The sequence below is a fragment of the Stegodyphus dumicola genome, chromosome 2 (assembly GCF_044657685.1).
Source record: "Stegodyphus dumicola isolate Sdum_Otavi_A_Nest chromosome 2, ASM4465768v1".
Lineage (NCBI taxonomy): Eukaryota > Metazoa > Arthropoda > Arachnida > Araneae > Eresidae > Stegodyphus > Stegodyphus dumicola.
The window spans coordinates 157272900-157296509 of NC_140769.1; the positions used below are offsets into that span (position 1 = coordinate 157272900).

The window sequence follows — 23610 nt, forward strand, 5'->3', positions numbered from 1 at the left end:
TTTCATTTGGTTTGGTTTATTTAATTATGGCAATGCACTCAAGGGCTAAATGCCTAAGGGAAGGGGTGTTTTCGTGAAGGACTTTCTAAGTGAAATTGGCTCGTATATATACATTTCACATTATGATAAAGAGGATTCTAATGTCCTTGAAAAACTATCCCCTTGATAAATTAAAGATGTCCATCTGCTTAATTGATAACTGAAATGTTTTCACAAGATGCATAAAATTATGAGATGCAAGTTTGAGATCATTGCTCTTTGTCACATATAAGGTAAACCACATAATATAGCTAGCTCACTGTTGGGAATCTGATCTGGGTTGAACTACAGTATTCAACTATTTTGCTCACTCAATCACTGTCAAGGTGAAGAATTGCAAGATGCCGAACTCTGATATGAAAGTGAATTGAGGAGAGAATTGGTTTGACATATGACAGAGAATTATAAGAAATTTTAAAGAGACTTCAGTTTCTTGTTATGCCATCTTTACTCCATTTAATTGAAAATACAAATGACAGCTATGATCTTTATGATACAGATAAGGAAGATTTTCTCAGAGATAAGGAAGATTCATTCGAGAGAGAAATATTTTGGAGTTTTATTTCTATTATTGCTTGGGAAGATGAAACTAAAAGGTGGAAGGGTGGTCGCTTTAAAATATTACAATTTATTCAAAAATACAGTCTCCAAAATGAAATCCCAAATATTTTAATTCTATTTTGAACTTTCCTCACAAATGCTGTAAATATTACTTACCATGAGAGATGTTTTTCTAGGTAAAAATCAGTTAAGAAACATCTAAACATCTGGGTATTTTATACTTAATAAATAGTGTGCTACAGAACAATAACTGAAGTAATAAAACAAACTTATAAATGCCATCAACAATTTTGCTAAGAAAAATATAGGCAAAATAGCATTTTAAAATATCAAAATAAAAAATTTTATTTAGAAAATTAACCTGCAGCCTTTATTTATTTTCTTATACATATTTCAACATTTTAGAGATTTGACTTTTTGTTGTGCATCGTGTCAGTGATGAAAATTAATAGATGATGAAAAGAAGAGGATGCCATTTGATAAACTCATAAAGTGTTGAATGTATGATAACAGTAGATTTGAAAGTAATTCAAGAAATAACTAATGAAATTTTAAGTAAGGATGATTATGAATGAATTAACAAAGATTCATCGAAAGACCTCAATTTCTGCAAAAGCAGCAGATGCTTTGGAAACTTTCTTTCATTATATACAGTTTACTGATACAGCAATGCTAAACATTCTCATCCCAGTGAACTTGAGTAAGGAAATTTCACTTACAGGAAAAGCAAAAACAAACTTAATTTTAAAACTAAAAATGAAAGATTCTTATACAAGTCTTTCATTTAAAATTATAATTAAGTCAGCAGCAATCAGAAAAGGATTTTGAACAGAAATGTGTAAAAACAACAATTTTTTATCAAGTTTTATTAATTAATGTATTTTTAGAAGATTAAAAATCAATCCAATAAATACTTATCAAAAGAAATGTTTGGTGCAACTGCTTATTGTTAAGCATCACATTTCATTTATTTAAATACATTATATGCATTTACTATGTGTTGGAAACTTTTAATCAATTATAGAGATTATAAAATTCTAACAGATTTATTGAGATTTTTATAAATTCACAGAGGATGTTTACATATTTTTAGAAAGATTTTGTTAAAGAATTAAAAAAAAGCAAATGTTTTGAAATAAAAAGTTCTGGCAGCAGCATATTATTTGAAATCAGAAACATCGTCTGCTCTTTTTAAATTTAAACCTGCTTGTTGCATGTTGAAATTGTTGTGGATTGAAAAATAAGCTTTTGTATTTACTGACGGAAAATATTTCTATTCCATAATTCAAAAATGTTGTGAAATGCATGATGCTATAATTTTGAAGTGGAATATAAGCAACATTATTAATCAAAGAGGGAAATATTGTCGCACACTCGAACTTAGTGATAAGCTGCTGCTTAGTTCACTAGATTCTTTTACATTTATCAAAGTACCGAGGAACATGATTCTAACAGGATTCTCATACAATAAATGTTTAAAATAAGAAGAGTGGAAAACGAATGTTAAAATCAACTCAATGTATTAGCAAGAAAAAGTTTTACATATGATATTTATAGACAAAATTCTGTTACTTTATACCAGTGACTTTCAAAGAGGGAAACTTCATCAAGACAAAGCAACAAATCATACTTCGAAAAGCACCACTGCATTCCTTGACAAAAATAAAGACTGATACAGGGATTGCATGTATACCTTTTCAATGTATTCCTGCAAAATCCCGATGCTTTACTAATGGACTATTGTGCTTTTGGTCTCTTCAAAAAAGCTCTTTCTAAGTGAAAACCCAAGACAATTCATGGACTCTGGAAAGTAGCAGAAGAGGAATGAAAAACAATTTCCCTGGGACTTTTATGAAAAGTCCTTCTATTACGGAAATCATGATGTAGACTTATAATCCAGAAAAAAAGCTATTAGGCAAAACATTAAAAAAAAAAAAAAAAAAAAAACTTTTTTTTTAGACATTAATTAAACTACCCCCCCCCAAAAAAAATTATTCTAAAAATGTGTAAACATCCTCTGTATTGCAGAAGAACTGAAAGTTGATTAAACAAATAGTGTTTTTTTCTTTAACATGTGTGCAGCAGTTCTTGAACTTTTCTATACAAGTTACTTTACAACAAATTTTCTATTCATTTTGACTATCTCATCAATTTTGATATATCTTTTCTTACCTTTTGATGAATTTAATAGCATAAATTTTAAAGCTTTAAATTAAATCTAGTTGCATAAGAAACTAATATCATATATTATATAATGCTTAAATTTAAAATTAATTTTAACTCTTGATTGTTTTTGACATTCACAGAAAATATATATAATAAAATATAAATATGTATTGTTGAAATGATAAATTAGATGCTTAAATGATATGTATAACTAATAAAAGCATAGGAAACATAGCCAGCATAAGACAAATTTTAAAAAGCTCATAATTATAAAATATAAAAACAAATTTCAATATATAGACATTCTGTATAGATCAAATACTAACATCAGTAGCATTTTATTTTCCCTCATGTATTTTGTTGTTATGTGTAAGAGTATTCTAAATAATTTTTGTTATCATTTTCAGCCCTTAGCTCTACTACAAATTTGAAGTTTTCATGCCTGAAATTATGAAAATTTATACAAAAATTGAATACGATAATCAGAATTGGTACAGAATCAGTAGAGGAGAAAATAAATGGCTGCTAATAATAATAATTTTAATTAACAATAGTACAGAGTGAATAAATTGTATTTGAAGTTTAACAACATTTTACAGTATAAAGGGCACTAAATTCCATTTTAAAAAAATACTTTGGAAAACACAATAATTACGAAAAATAAAGAAGGAAAATAAATAATAAATGACAATGAACAAAATTTTCAAAATTAAAGGCAACTAAATTTTTAATATAAATGATATATTTACATCATTAATAAAGTGATGAAAAAAATGAAATTGTTAATGTCCTAAACTGAACTGACATTTTCATAAATGTAGAGAATCATAGTTCAACAACAAAAATTTCAATACTATTTACTATAATTTAATCATATTTTGCAGGTAAATTATAATAGCTGAAAATTGTGCAATACATTTGTGAATTTACAGAGCTGCTCTTCCAATAATAGCAAATAATATGAAATGCTTCACATAGATTCAAAAATTAAAGCTTTTACAAAGATAAATTAGATGAGGATTCCTACTTAATAAAATTGAACAAAATATTTAGTGTTTAAAAAGTCAGGTGAGATATAAAGAAAGGCTTGACAAATGGTTCAAAATTTTATAGTTGGATTTGGAATCCAAAATTTGATGAAGCATGAAAAACTTTAATAATGACATATTTTAAAATAAAACAGAATCACATACCAAATTAAAACTATATAAGTACATAAATTTAAAAAATATTCAAAAACTCTTATTATTAAGCTGGTATAATAGAAAAGTGTTCAAATACTTTAATTTTAAAATGTTGTGCACAAAAAAGAAGAAAATAAAAGTACAGAAATTTTAGTTTTTATTTAAAAGCAGGTGGAAAAAAAGTAATCTAGAAAAAACACATGTCAGGTTAATTTATAAAAACTTTCAATAATTGAATATATTTTACAAGTGATAAAATTCATGAGTTTTGTGAACATAGAGTTATTTGTTAAATGTAGCATATCATGCATTTTTAGCCATGTACTGATAGTTTTTTTTTTTTTTTTTTCTTTTTTTTAAATCATATCGTGCTCAAAAATGCGACATTTAGTTAAGAGAGATTTACAGATAAAAATCTATCATGGAAATCATGCATAGAATCTAAACCACTATCTATACATTTTATGCAGCAAAATCAGCACTTTTAAAGAATAAAAGCGAAGTTTAAATATCCTTTTAAACAATTTTAAAGAATCTAATATAGTTTTTCCCAGATATAAGGTACAAATAGCACTGATTTTTACTTTAACACTTCTATAATAATTTGCATTCATAACTCTAATATCCAATAAACGAAAACTGTGCCAAAAGCACTTTTAAATGCACTTCAACAAATGCTCAATAGCTTTGCTTAGCTCCATGTCTTAGTCCACATGCAGAAAATGCCAGATATCATGCAACATATAAAAGTGGAAACAATGTAGATTACGTTTCTTCATTTTCCATAAAATTACATTATCAAATGATGGATACGATTAAGATGCAACAAGGATAATAGTTTTCTTTATCTTTTCATTACACTGTCATTAAAACTTGTTTTAAATGTTAGTCCTTAGGACTAGTGATCAAACTTATTGAAAATAAAGCATACATACATGAAATAAAATGTCACATATATTTATACGAAAGACTATTCAAATTTAACAATTTTGCAGAAATACAAAATGCAGCAGATTTTTTTTTAATTAAAAGAAATGTTTTTAAAGTTGAACATAATTTAAATATAAAGTCAGCTTAAATTGAAATCTTAAGACTGGAATCTAGAATGAGTAGCCATTCACAATATTCCAGAGGCATATTTAAATATAATTAAACTACAATGGTAATTTAATTGTATTCTTAAAAGTCAATGAATATTAATAGTAATATTTATTACAGTACAGGTTAGAATGAAGTGTTTTTCATCGTAAATATTGCCTAAAGCACAACGCAGAAATAAAATTAAAATACTTCCTTTGAATGACACTTTTTTCCATGGCTTGGAATCATGCGATTTAGAGATTTTACAATATGAATTTTAAAAAAAAATTTAAAAGAGTGTTAAAAGACCCACGTTTAATTAGAAATACTTCCCTTTCATAAATTTTCTCCATAATATTTCCAAACCTGTAAACATGGAAATGGTCAAAAAGATTCCTAAAATAAATGTTTCAGGAACTGACTTTCAAGTCATACACCTTAATATAGAAGATCTTAAATAAAATTTAAAAAAGAAAAATCACAAATTTCTGGTATTCTGCTATTTTTTTATTTCAACATATAGCTAACATGACAGATTTCTATGCTACTTGTTATTTTAACATATGCCAAGAACATGACAGATTTCTTGCTGTTTGTTATTTCAACATATGTTAAGAATATGACAGTAAAAATATATTAAAATATCCTATGCCTTTTTTAACTCATAAGAAATCAGCTTTAAATTAAAAATAAAGATTTTTTATTTGCAAAGATAATAACAGAAGTTTCAGAGCTTTAAAAACATTCATATATTTTTAATGTACATTTATAGTTTTTGATTTAAACATGTTTTCAGTTTTTGATTTGAATTGATTTAAGCTGTGAAGATATATATATATATGTATACATAATCATTAAGATAATGGCATGACAATCCTTTCAAAAATTAAAACAACATTCCTAATTCGTTCTAAAAATAAAACTGTTTATAGATTTTGACAGTTAAATGATTGATTAGCACACACATCCTTGATCTGCCAAGAATGTGAGTTTCATAAAGAATCATTAAAAGTGAAATTAAGGTAATTTCTATCTTTGGCCAGTTTCTTTTGGACAAATATAGAACCGGATATTTAAAGCCCTAAATAATGGTAAATCTTCATACATTATAGGCTTTGGAAACATCAGCTATCCAATGCAAGAATGTAGCCAGACCTCCGTTTTCAACATAACATATACACATATCCTGCTAAATAACACCCTAAAGCAAAGCCAAGCATTATATATGTTACGATGAAACACCGAAATCTGGAGAATGTCGACTTTCACCGGTGAATGTCAACATTCACATAGTCTCTTGGTGTATGTCCGAAATAGTTTCCAAATACTCTTATTTCTGACTTACACCGGTGAATGTCGACATTCACCATGTACTAAAGGTGAATGTTGAACATATAACAATATTATATTTTCTTCTCCGTAATTCAGTCGCTAATAAAGGTACTTGAGACTTGAAATAAGAACTTAAGAACATGAGAACCTTAAACACACAATACTTTCAAAATGAGAAAGGAAAATAATAGAAGTTAAAAACTTACTTAGTTATACAGTACGTTATAAATGAGAAAATAAAATAACAGTAATAAAAACTTACTAAATTATGTGATTCAAATCTTATTTATTGCAACAACTTAAACTGTTATGGCACTTTATGACCTCTCTTTTCGACTTTCACCAGAGCATATCTGTGATTGTCGACATACACCGATGAGGGTCCGAATATACAAGAATGTAGTGAAATATTCGGTCTTTCACCGACGTATTTGGTGAATGTTGATATTCTCCGGTGAAAGTCGACATTCTCCAATTTCGGTCTTTCACGGTAATACATACATATATTTAAAATTTTGAATTGAATCACTGAAAATCATAATAATTACATATGTTTCCAAAAAATGGATAAACAGAAAACTAGTAACAATCAGAGTTAAAAATGTAACAGAATCAGATTTAATTAATAAATGTTATATATTTTATTGCAACTGCATGATTCCACAGCCAGCTGTATTTCATAAGATAATAGGCATAAAAATCAATATGATCTCAAAAAATATTTGCATTTTACCCTTTAAATAATATTTTATGATAAAAATTAATAAGAATTTTCTTAAAAATAATTTTATTTTCAATAAAATAGAAAACAAAAAAAAAAAAAAAAAAAAAAAAAAAAAAAAAAAGAAGTCATTTAAATATTTCTTATACACAAAAAGAATGTAAAATATTAATAGTTGATCTCTTCCCTAATTTTATCATCAAGCATTATGTGTAACTTTTAATAGTCTCATTTAAATATTTAATATTAATTTAAATTTTTTTAATTTAAATACTTGTATTTTTCCTTATATTCAAATAGTAAAGTATGTTCTAATTTTTAATATTTTTAAATATGATTAAATGAAAATTAAAAATAATAGATGCTTACAATAATTATAAAAATTATAATTATTAATCAGTTATCAAGCAATCTGAAGTTAAAACATATATTCAAAGTTGGTGTGCTCAATTTTAAGAAAAATTAAGGTTTTTGACATTATGTTACTGATACTTCAAGTTTACATATATTAAATGCAGTATTAATTGAGTTATATTTCTTTCATATTAAGAGTATTTTTTTTCTGTAGAATTTTATGAACTTAATAGAACCGTTAAACTTACTTCAGGTAAAAACATGGAAGGACTCTGCCTAAACTCCCTCCCATTATTTAGCATGAGCATCTTGAGTAAATGGAAAGAATAACAATAAACAAATTTCATTTTGTGAATGTAATGAAAATTTTTTAATGACAGTTTGGTTAGTTCCTGCTACCTAGTTTTGTGCTTATATCTTTAACTGAACTAAGTAGACTCTTAGTTTGATCAAGAAAAAAGAGTTAACATATTTTGCCAGAGTTCTATTAAGAATTTACAAAAAAAGTTAATTTTGAAAATACTGTAAAGAATTAATTGGTCGAATATAATAAATAATTGACCATCTACTGCATTTTCAAAGCTTGAAAATGTAAACAACAATAAGTTAAAAAAATGTTTAAGTTTTCTCATTTGTCTTGATAAAAATAAAGATGTAAAGGGTAAGTTAGAAATTAATCACATATATGTAGGAATTTTTTCAATTAAAAAACGGGGGGGGGGAAGAAAAGAAAAAAACTGCTTACCTTCATCATTAAAAGTAATGTATTGAGCACAATTAGCAACATAATGAAATATTCAAAAGGAGGTGAAACAACAGCCTTCCAAACCTTATACTGTACATCATCTTTGTTCTTTGGCATAAACCTTTGTAATGGTCTAGCTTGAATTGCAAAATCTATACAGGATTTCTGTGGAAATTAATTAATAGAACAGCATGAGATAAATTTTAGGAATAAATTTTTAATATGGAATTTCAGTAAAAATCTAATTTTTAATGGCTATTGCCATATATCATCCTGATAACTTTATTTTAGGACTTGCACCTTCATATGCAATTTTTATCTTCAAGTATAAAAGCTCACACAAAAATACAAGATTAAATTAGATTATTAATTAAAAACCATGAGTGCTATAATACCATTTTACTATTTACCAAGAGAATCCCAGAGAATGAAATTTAAAATTTTAGTATCACTCTCCTTTATCATCAACCTTTTGAAAAAAAAAAAAAAAAAAAAAAAAAAAAAAAAAAACACTAGAACAAAGATATTATGTTTATGTTTCTCATGCATAAGATTCCAGCAAAATTAATAAAAAATGCAGAAAAGTATAACTTAGTGCAACATACTGTGTCTTACTGCAACATACTGTGGAGAACTTCCACAGTATGTTGCAGTAAGACATCCTTTCTTTCAACCTAAAATACTTCCATCTATAATCTCTGATGTTATAAATTTGACAAAACTACTACTGGTAGTGCAGGAGAACTGCATTTTTTACATTTTCATTGTTTATGATACAAAGAATGAAATTAGTATGGAATTTAACTGTATCTAACTGCTGCCAATGATAATGATACTTGTTCATTTGCAAAAAAGGATGTGCCTAGACTTTGAGCATGCTTTTGATCTAATAGGTAAAGTATTCACATATAAACTAAAAGTTTTATGGTTTAACATGAGCTAATTTTTATTGAAATATGGTATCACACTCTAATCATTATTATGACAACACAGTGGGCCATTTTTTTGTACATGTTCTTAATCCATTTGCAAAATAGGCTATTACATTAAAAAAAAAATGATTAATAAGATAAGGTTCATACATTCTTCTTTAAAATTTACTCATGCTTTTAAAGAGTTACTTATGAAATGCTGAAACAAATTATTCTTAAAATTTTGTTACATTTAACTACAGAACGTTGTTGAACAGGTGCAGAAGTGAAAGCGATTATGATATCAACACATCTGCAACATTTTGATATAAAAGAAGGTTTGGCAGTGGGAAGAATGTTTCCAAACATCAGGAAATGGGCCAGATTTATGTAACAGAGGCATTAGAATTCTAAAATGACCTACATGTTTGTAACAAAGAAATGCTTTAAAAATGATGTATGAAACAAAAAAATCATAGGATGCAGTAAATTGTTAAAATATAACCCTGTACATAAATCATTATGGTTGCAAATTTTAAAAAGATTAATTCTAAAAACCATATGCTGTTGACTTTTTGCATCAGATGATTTCCTTTGGCTGCAAATATGTTGGAAAATTCAAGTGTTTCTCAATGGTGGAAATAATTTTGAAACATTTAAAATTCTTGATAATTATATTCTTAATCAAAGGTTTTCTAGACATGCATACAAACGACAAAACAAAATTAAATAAAAATCGCAATCAGAAAACTTCAGATTACAATCTAAAAACTAAAGAAGTTTGTGAAATTACATTTGGGTATTATTAAGCAAACTGATTTTTTTTTTGTTTACATCTGTCTTATTGTCTTATTTTGTCACAAGCTAACTCATTCAAGAAATTTATGTAGATATGAGTCACAAGCAGTTTATAAAGTTAGAAGAATAGCTTGTAACCACATGTGAGTATAGAATAAAGCCAGCTGCCTGCTGTCCCGCTTATCACTAGACTGCTGCCTCGCATAAAAGTAAAATCTCAAGTCATATTCTGCTGGTAAATAAAGATTTTTAGCAGCTGTTAAATAGATATCCAAGAACTTGTAATCTCTATTAAAAGGTAATTAGGTGTATTTACAAGATGCTCAAGCAAATTTTGTGTTGAAAGCCAGGTCCAGGTGACTGGTAACTTTGTGCTGTAATATTTTTAATTTGAGTGATTTTATTTTTAAGTGATGAGGCAGAATAAATTTAAAGTAATACATGTGTTAGCTTTATTGCTTAGCTTAGTTTTGGTAAAAACTCACTCAATAACTTTAAGTAATACCTAGGTAAACTGGAATAGCTAAGCTTAGATTGAGCCCCCAATAGCTGCTATAAGTTAACCATCAAAATTCCAAAAAGTTAAAAACATATTTTTTTTAAATAAAAAATTAAATTTGAAAATTATAAGATTAAAAAGACACTTTAATATGAACTTGGAATGTAAATTTCAGCAGAACATATGACATAGTTTTAAACTGAGTAGCTATGATAAGTTTACTAGTTTAAGAATTAGTATCCTAGATGCTATGCAAAGTAAAATGTAATAATTAAAATAAGCTGTTCAAATTGACAAAGCCAAATTGAAAAGGAAAAAAATCTACTATGACATTTTATCATAAATTAAAAACCACATGAAAACTTGTCAAAATAAGAAGGCATTCAATTATTTAAAAAGTAGCTGTGCATTTACTCCACCAGTTCACTTGCACAAAAGACTTGCAACAAATAGTTTTATAGGCTGGCAGTATTTTTTATTTTGCCAGGATATAAAATTTGATTCTACAATATTTATAGTTATATGCTACATACTTGGTTTTTATCCAAATCTCCTTCTTCAAGCTCTTTCTCTCCTTGCTCTTGAAATGTGATGATGATCAAGGCCACGAATATATTAACAAAGAAAAATGGAAACACCACAAAAAACACAACATAGAATATAGCCATTTCAATGCGAAACCTTGGAAGTGGACCATAGTCTACATAAGTCGAGTCCATGGAATTCTGCAATACACTGAAACCACAGTTCATGTTATTAAAGGAAAATATTTTTAAATACAAATTCTTCAACTTAGAATCTCTTCAATACTGCGACTTCATAATCCAATGAACATGAAAAATATATTTACTCTGGCCAACCTTCCCCCGTTTGCACTGTAAACAATGTTAACATGGCAGCCATCACATTGTCATAATGAAATGGTCGATGAAGCCATTCCCGTTTCTCAACTTCAGGTCGTTTATCATCCCCATGGAAAACCAAAAACTCACCCCTAAGAAAAAAAAAAAAAAAAAAAAAATGAATACAAAGTGTTAAAAATGATTGCATAATTAATTTTGAATGGTTTGTTAAACCCATAATAATAATTTAAAAAGTAAACTGAATCAGGTAAGCATTTAGGCTATGACACTTTTGGTCATGCTATGATTTTCAATAAAAATACATGAAATTAAAATTTTTATACAGCCTTTAATATAATAATATAAAATTTTTTATTATTTTTGACAGTTGGAATAGTTACATATGCAAATATCAAATTGTTCTTCAAACTACTGAACACTTTTTGAGGGAGAGGGAGTCCATAACATGCAGAACTAACCTTGAAAAAATTATCAGTACAGCTATTTCCTGTTATCTATAAAGGTTAGGTTCTTGAAATATTTCACAGATATGAAACTACAATGTCTCATAAAACGACTAGTTTCACTGTAATATTAGTCTTCATATATCATTTGAATAATTTCAGCTAAAATAACACAGACAAACATATGTACAAGTGTTACTTAAGTACTAATTAGGAAAAATAATGAATATTAGTTGATAAAATTTTAATTAATTTTTAGATCATAAATACAGAGAAAAATAAAACATTATGACAAAATAAAACATGAAAATTATACAATTCTCAAAAATAAACACTTCTCATTATCCACAGCACCACCCAATATTATGAAAAATAAATATTTCTCATTATTCACAGCGCCACCAGAAAGTTCCAGAAAAGTATATAGGAGATAGTGCAGTACGTCACCAAAACACGCAACCCACAGTGCTGCCAAAAAGTATTTATGTGAACTCAGGTATGCATGTAGGACATGTCTCTTTAAGTATACATCAAACTGCACTTATCCAAACTGAACCATTTTTTTTTTTTTTTTTTTTTAAATTTTTTTTTTATTCGAGTTTCTTTTTGCATTCAGTTCATTTGTTTTTCTCGCAATGAATCCTAATGGGACTGTGGAGTTTGCTAGCTGATGAAAAAGAAAGTGTTATATTTCTGAAGAAACATAGTGGTTTTTGCAATAATAGAAAATGCAAAAATTTGCATTCTGTGAAGATATCCTTCTAAATGACTGAACTTTATGAAAATGCAGTCATTTAAGAAGTGGATTCAAACATTTTCAAGGAAAATGTTAAAACGTAGATTGGAATTTGGTTTGAAAATAGCCATATCTCCTTTGCAACAGCTATTCATTTTATTTATCACTGGCCAGGGTGTAAAACTTTTCTTTTCTTTTTTTGCAGAAGCAGATTGCTGTGAATATAAGAACAAAAAAAAAAAAAAAAAAAAAAAAAAAAAAATCCAAAAAGGTAACTGATTCAATTTATTACCATATTTTCAGTTTCCCCCCCAAAAAAAAATCAATTGTTTTTTTACACAATTCTTAGTGAACTCTCATTTAGAAAGTGGCTTCTGCCTTTCATACATTAGCTTAACAAAAAAATTAATTGCTGATGAGTTACCAAATGCTATCCAAAATTGGCAATGAGTTCATGACTTTTTGATGAGGGTACAAATAACCAAGACAGCAAAGGAAAAAAAAAACTACATTATAGAATTGTGTCTTCACATGTCAAAGTCTTCATGAACTGAAGTTTTGAATGTGACTTTTAAGTTTTGATTCCCTTTCTAGGTATGAGAAGATCTGAAGAATGAAATCACTATGTTGTTCTGCTAAGGAGGGGAAAAATTATCATTTAATATATTTCATTGGTAAATATGGCTTAACAATTTTAACTTCCCCTTCCTCTTTAAAAACTGCTTTTTATGGAATGGCAATATTCCAGTAACTCTAGTGTTAATATCTGATGATTAAGAAATCAGATTATTTTGCTTTTATATGTGCTTCATTTACAGCTATTAAATATTTTCTTTCTATGTTTTATGCCATGGTTACAAGTTAACTACCATTGCTCTTAAGGCCCATATACATGAGGACACATACAAAGGCTGTTCGCACACTTTTTATCCCAAATTTTTGTGTTTTAAATGTTCTACTTGGCCCCGTTCAGACGAGGGCATAAAGGGCATAAGTGGTTAAAGCTGAGCTCCATTGCCAAGACAACCAGTCTCTGCTACGTCACAGAATCTGGTTTAGGGCTTGTGGTATAGGGTTCAAAGTTTTCAACTTTACGCCGAGTTTGGGATAAGCGTCGACCAATCAGAGCGAAGCTAAAACGAAGTGGTTTTCTTTAGACGATTTTGCTGTCACATTGAAGGCGACATTTTTTTAAATATGGAGCACATCATATCCGAATGAGTTGTAATCGTATCCAAACGAAATAATGAGTTGGTCTCGCAAGAAATCTACGATGATGACATGCATTTTTAATGAGTTTCTAATGCATTTTTAATGAATTTTTCAATTTATATTGAAAAATATGGATGAAACTTGTAAAGTGAAAGTTAAGCTCAGGATTATGCACGCTGTGTATGATCCTGTAGATGATTGATCCCATCCAATATTCTTCATTTTATTATGAAAATTCTTTAAAAGATGCATGCTTGCAAAAATTTTATTTTTTCTGTGTAAATTATTATTATTACTTTCTTTCTGTTTATAATTTTTTTAAAAATTATTACTATAATTTTTTCCTGTTTAATTATTTTTGTATTTAAGAATAAATTTATTGAAAAAGCTGGAAATATTGTATTGCTATTTACTTCAAATGCTGATTTTCTTTCCAAAGAAACTTCATGAATTAATTTTACTAAAACATCAAATCAATATCAAGAATCTGCTGTTTTTTTAACAATAAAAATATTACTTTAAAAAAAAGAAAAAATTATTTTCACTTATTTAAGAATAGTGACAATAGTCAATTCAATGGTGTAAGCTTTGTATAAGTAATAAAAGATTAAGCTTTTGAGAAAATGCTCTTATGAATTCCAAGTAGGAAAAATTGTAGTGAAATATCCTTAAAACAACAGTCAACAGTCTAGACAGTTTTGTCTCCTGTTATGTTGTGTTTTTTAATTACGTTCTCCATGAAAGGAATTTACTTTTAATGAAACTGAATAGCACACATAATTCATAACATGGACTATAATTTAATGAATAGTATTTGTTATTATTATCCACTCTTTATTACTATCATTTGAATGGAATTTTGATCATTAAATTCATACTATTTCTCTGGTAAAAATTCCTGGATAAGATATGAATGTTTATAATTTTGCTGTATTTGAAGACTTGGGTACCTAAAATTTGTCAATGTGAAATTACTTTTGAGATTTGGTTGTAAATAGAAATGGCAGCATATGTTGAAATTAAATTCAGGGATGCGGCTTATACATGCAAATTATTAGAAATAGATGTATACAAACAGCTGGGAACACAGCAAAATGTATTTAATGATTGAGTATAAAATACATTGTTGGTGAACGTTTCCGAGTATTGTACTAGTTGTGCTTGCTGGTCATTGTGACCAAATGTGAGATACTAGTACTAGTGATAATTGATACTGGTAGTGCAGCCAACTACTATAGTGATCGACAGGCACAGTGAATAAGGAGTGCTAAGCACACGTTTCACTGTCACAGAAACATGTTCACTTTTGAAAAGTTAAAAAAATAATAATAATGTATGGTAAGTACTGTTTTCAGCTTAACTGCTTTCACACCTGCAAAATGGAAAAATGTTATATACAGGCTATCTGTTAGTTATCCTCAAGATTTTTTTTTTTAATTAGGCATATTTAGAATATCGTATTTCTCCTAAGAGAAATTATATATAAAACTGAAGAAGGTTTTTTATATATAAATATGCATGTGCATGTTTATAGTATAAAGAGTACTACAGTACAATGCAGAAATATTCCATACTGCTTTGCACAGAAATATATGTGACAACCAAGTATTGGTCTTTCAAAAAAATATCTCTAGACCATTTTGTTCTTTTTCTTTTTTTAACCTTCTTCCTTTGCCTCTTGGCTTATAACAAGGGCAGATAAAAGAGCATTCTGTTGAACCAGTAAAACTTTGTAGTGAGCTGAAAAAGCCATGTCACAAAATAACGGAAACAAGCAGAGTGAGCGTGAGAAATCAATTGAGCTAGAAAACAGCGCGCAAAAGGTGATCACATCCACGCATGTGCAAATTTAGCTTCTCTCATTGGCCACAGCTTAGACCGCCGTCTTGCAGGTGTGAACGGATGACCCGTATTTTATGCCCTTATGACTGACTATGCCTCTATGCGCTTTATGCCCACGTCTGAATGCAGGTTTTGATAACCCTTATTCTACACTATCTTTCTAAACCATAATTTCGAAGACAATGAAGTCTTTTGTAGTATCGGAAGAGATATTTTATCCCATTGCTCTCTTACAGCTTTCCAAAGTATAAGAAGGTTGTACATCGACATTTGAACAACCTGCTTTTTAAAAGTCCAAAAGTGCAAAAATACATTGGTGATAAATCAGATTTAGTAAGGATATGAATGGAGGGTATTGCCTTGATATCCGCTCCTTGTTCCATTTTTTTCAGGAAATGAACAGTAGATTTTTGGCTTGTCACTGCTTGCTTTGATGCAGTTCTACCGATTGATTACACTGTCAATCATTTATCCATAATGCAGATGCAATAAAATACATGAAAAAACAACATAAAATAAACATTATGGGTAACACAAAAGGTAATGAATCGCTCTGAAATTAATGTGTATGCAAACCGTACTCAGAGTAAAAAAGAGTTTCTGATTAGGTATTGCACGGAAATGTAACCTTAAGTGAAGCTGCAGAGTGGAGCAGCAGGTGACGTGACTGATATGCTACGTGCAAAAAGATGATTCTTCATGCATGTCATCTGCATGCTGAAAACACATATCTTTTGTTTCTTCATTTCCTGTCATTTGACATGAATCACTTATTTTTCATTTGTGCTACTTTTTTGGCCGTGTTGATACCATGTGACTTAATGAAGATTTTAAAGCTCACATCACATTTTTCTAATTGTTGGAAGATACATATACACTCAAGGTCTTGTCATGACCTGCAGTTTGGGAAACAATGTAGTAGAGAATTATGGTAGCAATTTTTCTTCCATTTTGGTTTAAATTTCACAGACCACAATTTTTAAAAAGCACCATTTCACTGGTGCTTCCACAGCAATATATTTGCTTCAATTTATTTATAAGTTTTTAAAATATTCTCAGCAAATCAATTTACTAAACAAGCAGGAATTTTCTTGCACTCACATATTACACAGACAGAAGAGGACTACAGTTAGATTAAAATATACTAATGGTCCAAGTTGTGGAAACCTTTTGAGAAAAGTTTATTCTTCAGATTTGATGAAAAATAAACTTTCTCACTCTGTTTTGGAATAATACCATAAAATTATACATCAAAGAAAAGATAACTTAATTAAAGTATTATGTTTTAGAGTTTGTTAAGTGAGCTGTATTTACTTGTAAATTATAGTCAAATAAAAAAAAAAAAAAAAAAAAAAAAAAGGACAACTTTTTTAGGTTCAGGTAAAGCAGCTTTTTTTCATTTAAAAGTAACCATTGAGCATGAATGTTTAGGGTTATCAGTTACTGAAGTACAGTAAAACATATGATGACTTTCTAATGGTAGGAATGCTTTTGTGGAGGACTTTTTAATGAAAACTGGCTCTCATGCATATTATACATGGAGAAAACCAGCAATTAGCCGATTTTCCTGTTATCAAACACCCACTTTCAGTGGTCTTAACCAGTAGACCACTGGTGAGGCTGCATGAATGTTTAGATAATGAATTAGATGTCATTAGGTCCCATAGGAGTTAACAAACAATGTCATGTACTGAGGAAAACATTTGCTAGTATGTTATGATATTGCTGTCAAGTCGGTTGGTTTCTTTAATGTTCTTTAATTTATTGAGCTTTTAAGCTCTATACCATATTAAAATTAAAGAAATGACTAAGAGCTGACTGCGGTTATCTAGAAAGTGATATAAAATAGTACTATTAAGTAAATTAAGGTACTGCTAGGGAAGATGTTTGAAGAACTGGCAGAAACTTAACGAAAAGTTATATTTCTAAAATTGGTAGAAATAGGAAAATTTGCATAACACCAAGTTACAAAAGAAGAAATAAATGCTTAGATATAAAAGCATTTTGGGTGAATACATGAAGAAATCAAAAATTCCAATGCAAAAATGAGTACATGGACTGTTTGGTGCACACCAAAAATTTAGTCCAAATGGTAGAATTCCACAGGGGAAAAAAAAAAAAATAGTAGAGTGGTAGAAAGAAAGATGTTCTAAATGACAACAGAATTCCACAATAAATTTCATTTTGATTTACTATGTAAAGGTTAGTTTACCATTAAAAAATAATTTACCATTCAAAGGTAGAAAGATAGATGAACTAAATGGTAGAATTCTACACATAAATTCCATTTTTATTTACCTTCAAAGATTAAGTTTAAAATGGGTTAAAATCCATGTTAACTATATAGTTAAACAATATGGCCATGTTATTTGGAGTGAGGAGAGCAAAATCCTGGTGTTTGGTACTGATGGCCTAAAGCACACAAGAAGAAGACTTGTATTCTGATTACATTACATCACTATAAAACAATATTGTGATCCAGGGTTGTATACCATCAAAAGATATGGGCAGAATTTCAGTGATTAATGGAAATATTAATGCCCCAAAATTGATTTGTGTACAAAATTAAAAGAATCTGCTTATTATGTCGAATTTCTGAAAAACTAATGAACAGACTTTAATGAAATTTGGTATGAATATGCATTTACAACAGAGGAAAAGATATACTATTCAAAAGTCATTTTATGTGCTATTATTATCAGCAAAGCTCATAGTGCAGGATGGCCCAAATCCATGAACTGAAAATTAGTCTAATATTGGGTATGGTCTCCTCTCACAGCCAGATAGGTCATGCAGCATGATGGTATATTGGACAGGAGGCAGTTGAGTACTCTCTGCAACAGTTGATCTAATTCCAGCAAGCAAAGCAGTTTTCAACTGCAGGACGGTTCTCAGAAGGGAATGGCAAGATTAAATTGCCCTTCAAATAATGTCCAAGGTATGCTCTATGAGGTCCTCAGATCTGGCTGGCCAATCCATATATCCATATATAGGTGAATATCCTCACTTTCCAGATAACTGTTGACCAGCCGAGCCCTATGTGAATGAGCCTTGTTGTCCATTAACAGGAACTCAGAACCAACTGAGCTCCTGACAAGTCGAACACAAGACTCTAAGATCCCTTTTCTGTATCTCATATCAGTACGAAGCTTTTACCAAACACATGCAGGGGTGTGCATTAGTCTAACATAATGCCTGTTTAAACCATAATATCTCACCATTGTAACGATCCTTTTCTCTGATGAGGGTGCATGGTATCGTGTTACAGACTCTCTCCAGATACAGTGTCCAGGCTGAATCTCAATTTATCTGTAAAAAAGCACAGTATTCAACTGAAGTCTGGTTCAAGGCACATGTTGCCCGCACCATGCTAAATATGCTTTCTTGTGTGCTACAGTGAGTCGGACACAAAAAGGTCGATCTTTTGACATACAGCCCTTTCTCATGAAGCCATCAGGCAACTGCTGACAGTGAACTCGGGTTCCAGTGGCAGCATACAGCTCCTGTGAGCATGGCAACACAGGACTAGTACAGCTTCACACAGCTGTAGCAGTCATGAGTTGCCATGCTGAAAGTGCCAAATAACGATCATCATTCAACATTGTGGATCTTGGTCGATCTCGTCCAGGACTTTTCGAAACGGCTCTAATGTTCCGAAACTGTTTTCACAAACTGCAGACCACACTGGGTGTTACACTGCCAATGGTTCCTCATTTTACCTGATACCTTATAAAATTTTATGGCAAATGTTTCTGAAGTAGTATGAGCACACAAACTGTCCCATACCACTCATGCACTTATATACCTTCCACAATCTCAGCTAAACAGACATGCACATGTAATGCTTATGTATTCAATTTTAAATATTTATATAATTTTTCGGTAGTATGTAAATCTAGTTCAATACTTTTTGTAAAAATAAACATCATTTGCAAATTCTCTTAGCACATGAGTGTATATAAATGAAATTTTTAAGCCCAAACTGAAGCTTTCTACATGTGATCTTTTCGAAGATAAAGAAGCATTTCTCAATAGGATTGAGCTTCATGTCGAGTTGCCGTTAAATGCAAAATGCAGTTTTTCAACGTAAATGCTTGCTTAAGAATAACAGAGATTTTAACTCCAGTGACAACCTATGGAATCAAATGATTCAGTTATTGCTTTTATTAAATGAGTTTTTATTGCTGTATCATTAGAAACAATCCAGCAATAAAACTCACTTAATAAAAGCAATAATTCAAATTTAGATTCATAGCTGTAGTATAGAAACTTGATTAGAAGGTGATTAACAGATAAATTATGATAACAGATGATTAACAGATAAATCTTTTGTAAAATAAATCTTCATAATCCTTAACATTCTCAATTAAATGATGTTTCCATTGATTCATAATTATATGGTATTACTTTAAAAACAGTAGAGATATAAAAAATGAAACCTCAAAAATAATTCCTTTTTAAAAGGTTTTCACAATTTTGGAGAATAGAGTATGATATCAAAGGTGACTCTTGTTTTAAGACAATTTTCTGAATGAAAAAGGCAACTTATTTAATAGTAACAAGAAATGTTGCAAAACAACGATGTTAATACTTTCTAGCAAAACAATGATACCTGTTTTGAAGTATCAATCAAAATGTCCCTTCACCCCCCCAAAAAAAAGTTATAACAAATTAACAGATTAAACAAATATAACAAATTAAACAGTTATAACAATTTCTAACAAATTCCAATAAATATAATAGCATGAACAGGAAATGAAATAAAATACAAATTTGGAGCAATGCTATTATTTTTAACGGATTTTTAATGATATACATGTCACATGAACATCAATAAATGCAATCCAGTTGTTCTTGTTTTTTGAAAAGATCACATTTAAAATGTAAAATTTACAAACCTTTAAATTTCACTAAAATAAGGCAAACCACTACAGTGCCAAAACAGCACTAAGAATTCAGGATTAGAAACAGCCCTTCCGAAGTAGTATGAATAAATTTTACTAGAAGAGAAACTACTACATGTATGAAAACAAAATTTTCTCAAAGTCTGATGTCTCAAAGTCTAGTGAGAAATGTTTGAAGTGACTGGTTGAAAAATGGAAGTAGATTCTCTCTGAAAATTTCATAATGGGTTGCACTAATGTGAAAAACTAATACTTGCACTAATAAGCAAATGATTACTCTATAAGGAAGGCACATTACATATGCCATTGAAACCATCTCATCATTACACTATTAATGTAAATGTTAATAAAAGCTTAAAAATTAGATACATTATAGACAGTACTTTTAAGATTACTTGTAAATAAACTTAAAACTAGATACATTATAAATAATACTCATAAGATTACTTATTTACTACTGTTACCTTGTTCCCTTTTAGGAAGCATTTCTGTTTTAGTCATCACAGTAAATAAGTTATTTCTTAAGCTAATAAACAATGTAATAATTTTAAATATATATGGAAGATATTATGCTTAAGGAATAGCAATAGCTCTCAAAGTTGGTATGCAACTGGCTCTCAGTGTTTACCTGGATGATCAATAATGTGACAGCATAATAGAATAACAGCACTTTCTCATTAAAGAATAAGCAGTACTTTCTCATTTTCAGGGCCCCCATGATAAAGGCACCAAGATTAGAGCCAATTTTGTCTGAAATGAAATACGATGCCTCTTTTCTTGGAAGAATGATGTAGCATTTTCTGCAGTCAGAAATAAAAAACTGTTTAAAAACAGGGTCTGTAACAGCTGTTATCAACCTCAGTCTTATTTGTTCAAAGTTTGAATTATTTCTCACACTTAATCAAGGTCTATTTCTCTGCTCTGCAGTAAATAAAATATAGTGTATTACAAATAATATCCTTGAGCCACTGAGTGAGTTGTCAAAAACATATGCTTTTTTTGGGGGGGGGGTTACAGCTTTTTACATTATACCTCTAAATGGTTAAATACATAGTCTAATTTTGCAGCTATTTTCATATATTTGAACACACAGCAAAATATCTTTTTCTTGGATGAATGAAGTAGCATCTTCTTCAGTCATCCGTAAATAAAAAAAATTTAACATTTTTATAAGTTATGGTCTAATCACAGTATTAAAACACAGTCTACTCACAGCTTTCATCTTTCTCATGTAAGTAAATAAAAAGAATTAAACAAATTTTTGAAAAAAGAACATACATTAGCATGTGACCTACTTACAGCTTTTCTCGTGACAAATAAACAAATTAAGTAATCACTGTTGATGTGTGTTATCACAGTATTCCAAACACAAGAATCCTAAATAATTGTAAATACAAAAGTCGGCTTTTGTGGCTGAAATGCAACCCCACCCCCACATGAAATCTTTCATAATTTTTAATGTAGGCTTTTGATATTCAAGTTGGTAACAAATAAGATGACCGTATTTATAATTTTAGATGGAAAATTTCTTCTGTTCATTTGCCTTTTCTACTGTGAATTCCAGTTTTTATACACTCAACTATCTGGAATTTGGTAATTCCTGAGCTTTTATGTACAATGTATGTTATTACGAGTTGTAAAGATTGATCGTATTCTAAACAGAAACAAATGTTGAAATAAAAGATTTCATCTGTAATCATGTAACGGAATATTTTTACAATGTTTACTAATCATACAAAAATAAAAAATAATGGATGTACAATTAATTAGTGCACCGGTTTCTTACCAAAGCCACACATTAATCGTCAGATTAATTTCCTGTTGATCAAATTATTAAAAAATGCATATTTAAAATAAATTCATGTTAAAGCAGCTATTGCTGTGCTGCATTATTCAGTGCGGCAAATCATCGTCCAAAAGAAACTAATCCTTACAGGTTCTAATTCTTAATGTTTAACTAAACTGTCCTCAACTTCTACATAAATAATAAAACTTCGTCAAATACAAATCAAAATTTTGACATAAAGAATTGCACATTTCTCCCCCCCCCCTGAGATGTCAATTTTAACACTGAAAGATTATAATTAAACTTTACTAGGCAAGTTTTTTAACATAATATTCCAAAAGAAGTAAAAAATTTTCATTGAATTTAAGTGCTGCTTTAATTAGTTTATTATTAAAAAATTAACTATCAGGATACAGATCTTAATTTTAAGATACTTCAGTCACTCTTTTACTAAAAAGTGTTTACATTACTATATACCAAAATTTCCAGCTAATCATTTAAATACGTTATTTAATTAGTGCTTTCAACTTCAAGTACAAACGTATTTGCTTTTAAACATTGGCAAGGATGGATATTTGCTTTAGCATACTGGCAAGAAACTATTTTCCTTCTCTTACATTGTTAGCAATTAAAAAAAGCTACCATACAAATAATTGAAACAAAAATATTCCACTATTGTCAGGAAAACAAGGGAAAAAGAAGGGAATTTTCGGTATAGGCTTCTACAATTTAATTTTTAAATCTATTTGTAAAATAATTATTATGACAGTAAGATGTATTTTAGATTTAAATCTAAATAATATAATAAAAATCTTTTTTTAGAAAGCTTAGCAACATAGTAACTTTTTACAACAATAATACTTTTATTAAATATAATTTCATGATATGAAATGGCACTAAAATATAAATATAAAAGAGAGATGACTCAAAAGAAATTTCCTTGGTAAAATGTGATTTATAAAAAATACACAAACTGCTAATATTTTCAGCTGATCAAATGAAATACTATAACACCCACAACAACTCATACATGTTTTTTTTTTTTTTTTTTTTTTTTTTTTTTTTTTTTTAAATTTAGGTAAATAAAATAAATACCACACATTATTTTTTTTTCCTTACATACGTATTGACATCAAGTTAGTGAGCTATACATAAGATGCCAATAACAATACATTCAGGAAAGCTGTATTTTAGTAATAAAGGCATGGTATCAAAAGCATGGAACACAGTTCAAAAGTGTACTTACTCACACTCTTCTTGCCGAAGTTTAGAACTATCTGTGCAGTAAAAAAATTTTCCATTAAACAACTGAACAGCAACAACAGCAAAGATAAATTGGAACAAGATATACACGATGAGTATGTTCACAACATTCTTTAAAGATGTGACTACACAATCAAATACAGCCTAAAAATAAAAAAGGGGTATTTATTA

The 23610-nt window shown here is 29.1% G+C and overlaps 1 protein-coding gene across 1 annotated transcript in view; it reads right to left on the reverse strand.

The window, feature by feature from the left end:
• Positions 1-23610, reverse strand: part of LOC118182704 (voltage-dependent calcium channel type A subunit alpha-1-like) — a 454834-nt gene that overhangs the window by 144618 nt on the left and 286606 nt on the right. Inside the window, exons 27-30 of the mRNA XM_085811365.1 lie at positions 23423-23583; positions 11241-11384; positions 10924-11125; positions 8183-8347 (exon numbers count right to left, since the gene is read on the reverse strand). Of these exons, the coding sequence (XP_085667491.1) occupies positions 8183-8347; positions 10924-11125; positions 11241-11384; positions 23423-23583 (672 nt within the window). The remainder of the gene's footprint in view (positions 1-8182; positions 8348-10923; positions 11126-11240; positions 11385-23422; positions 23584-23610) is intronic.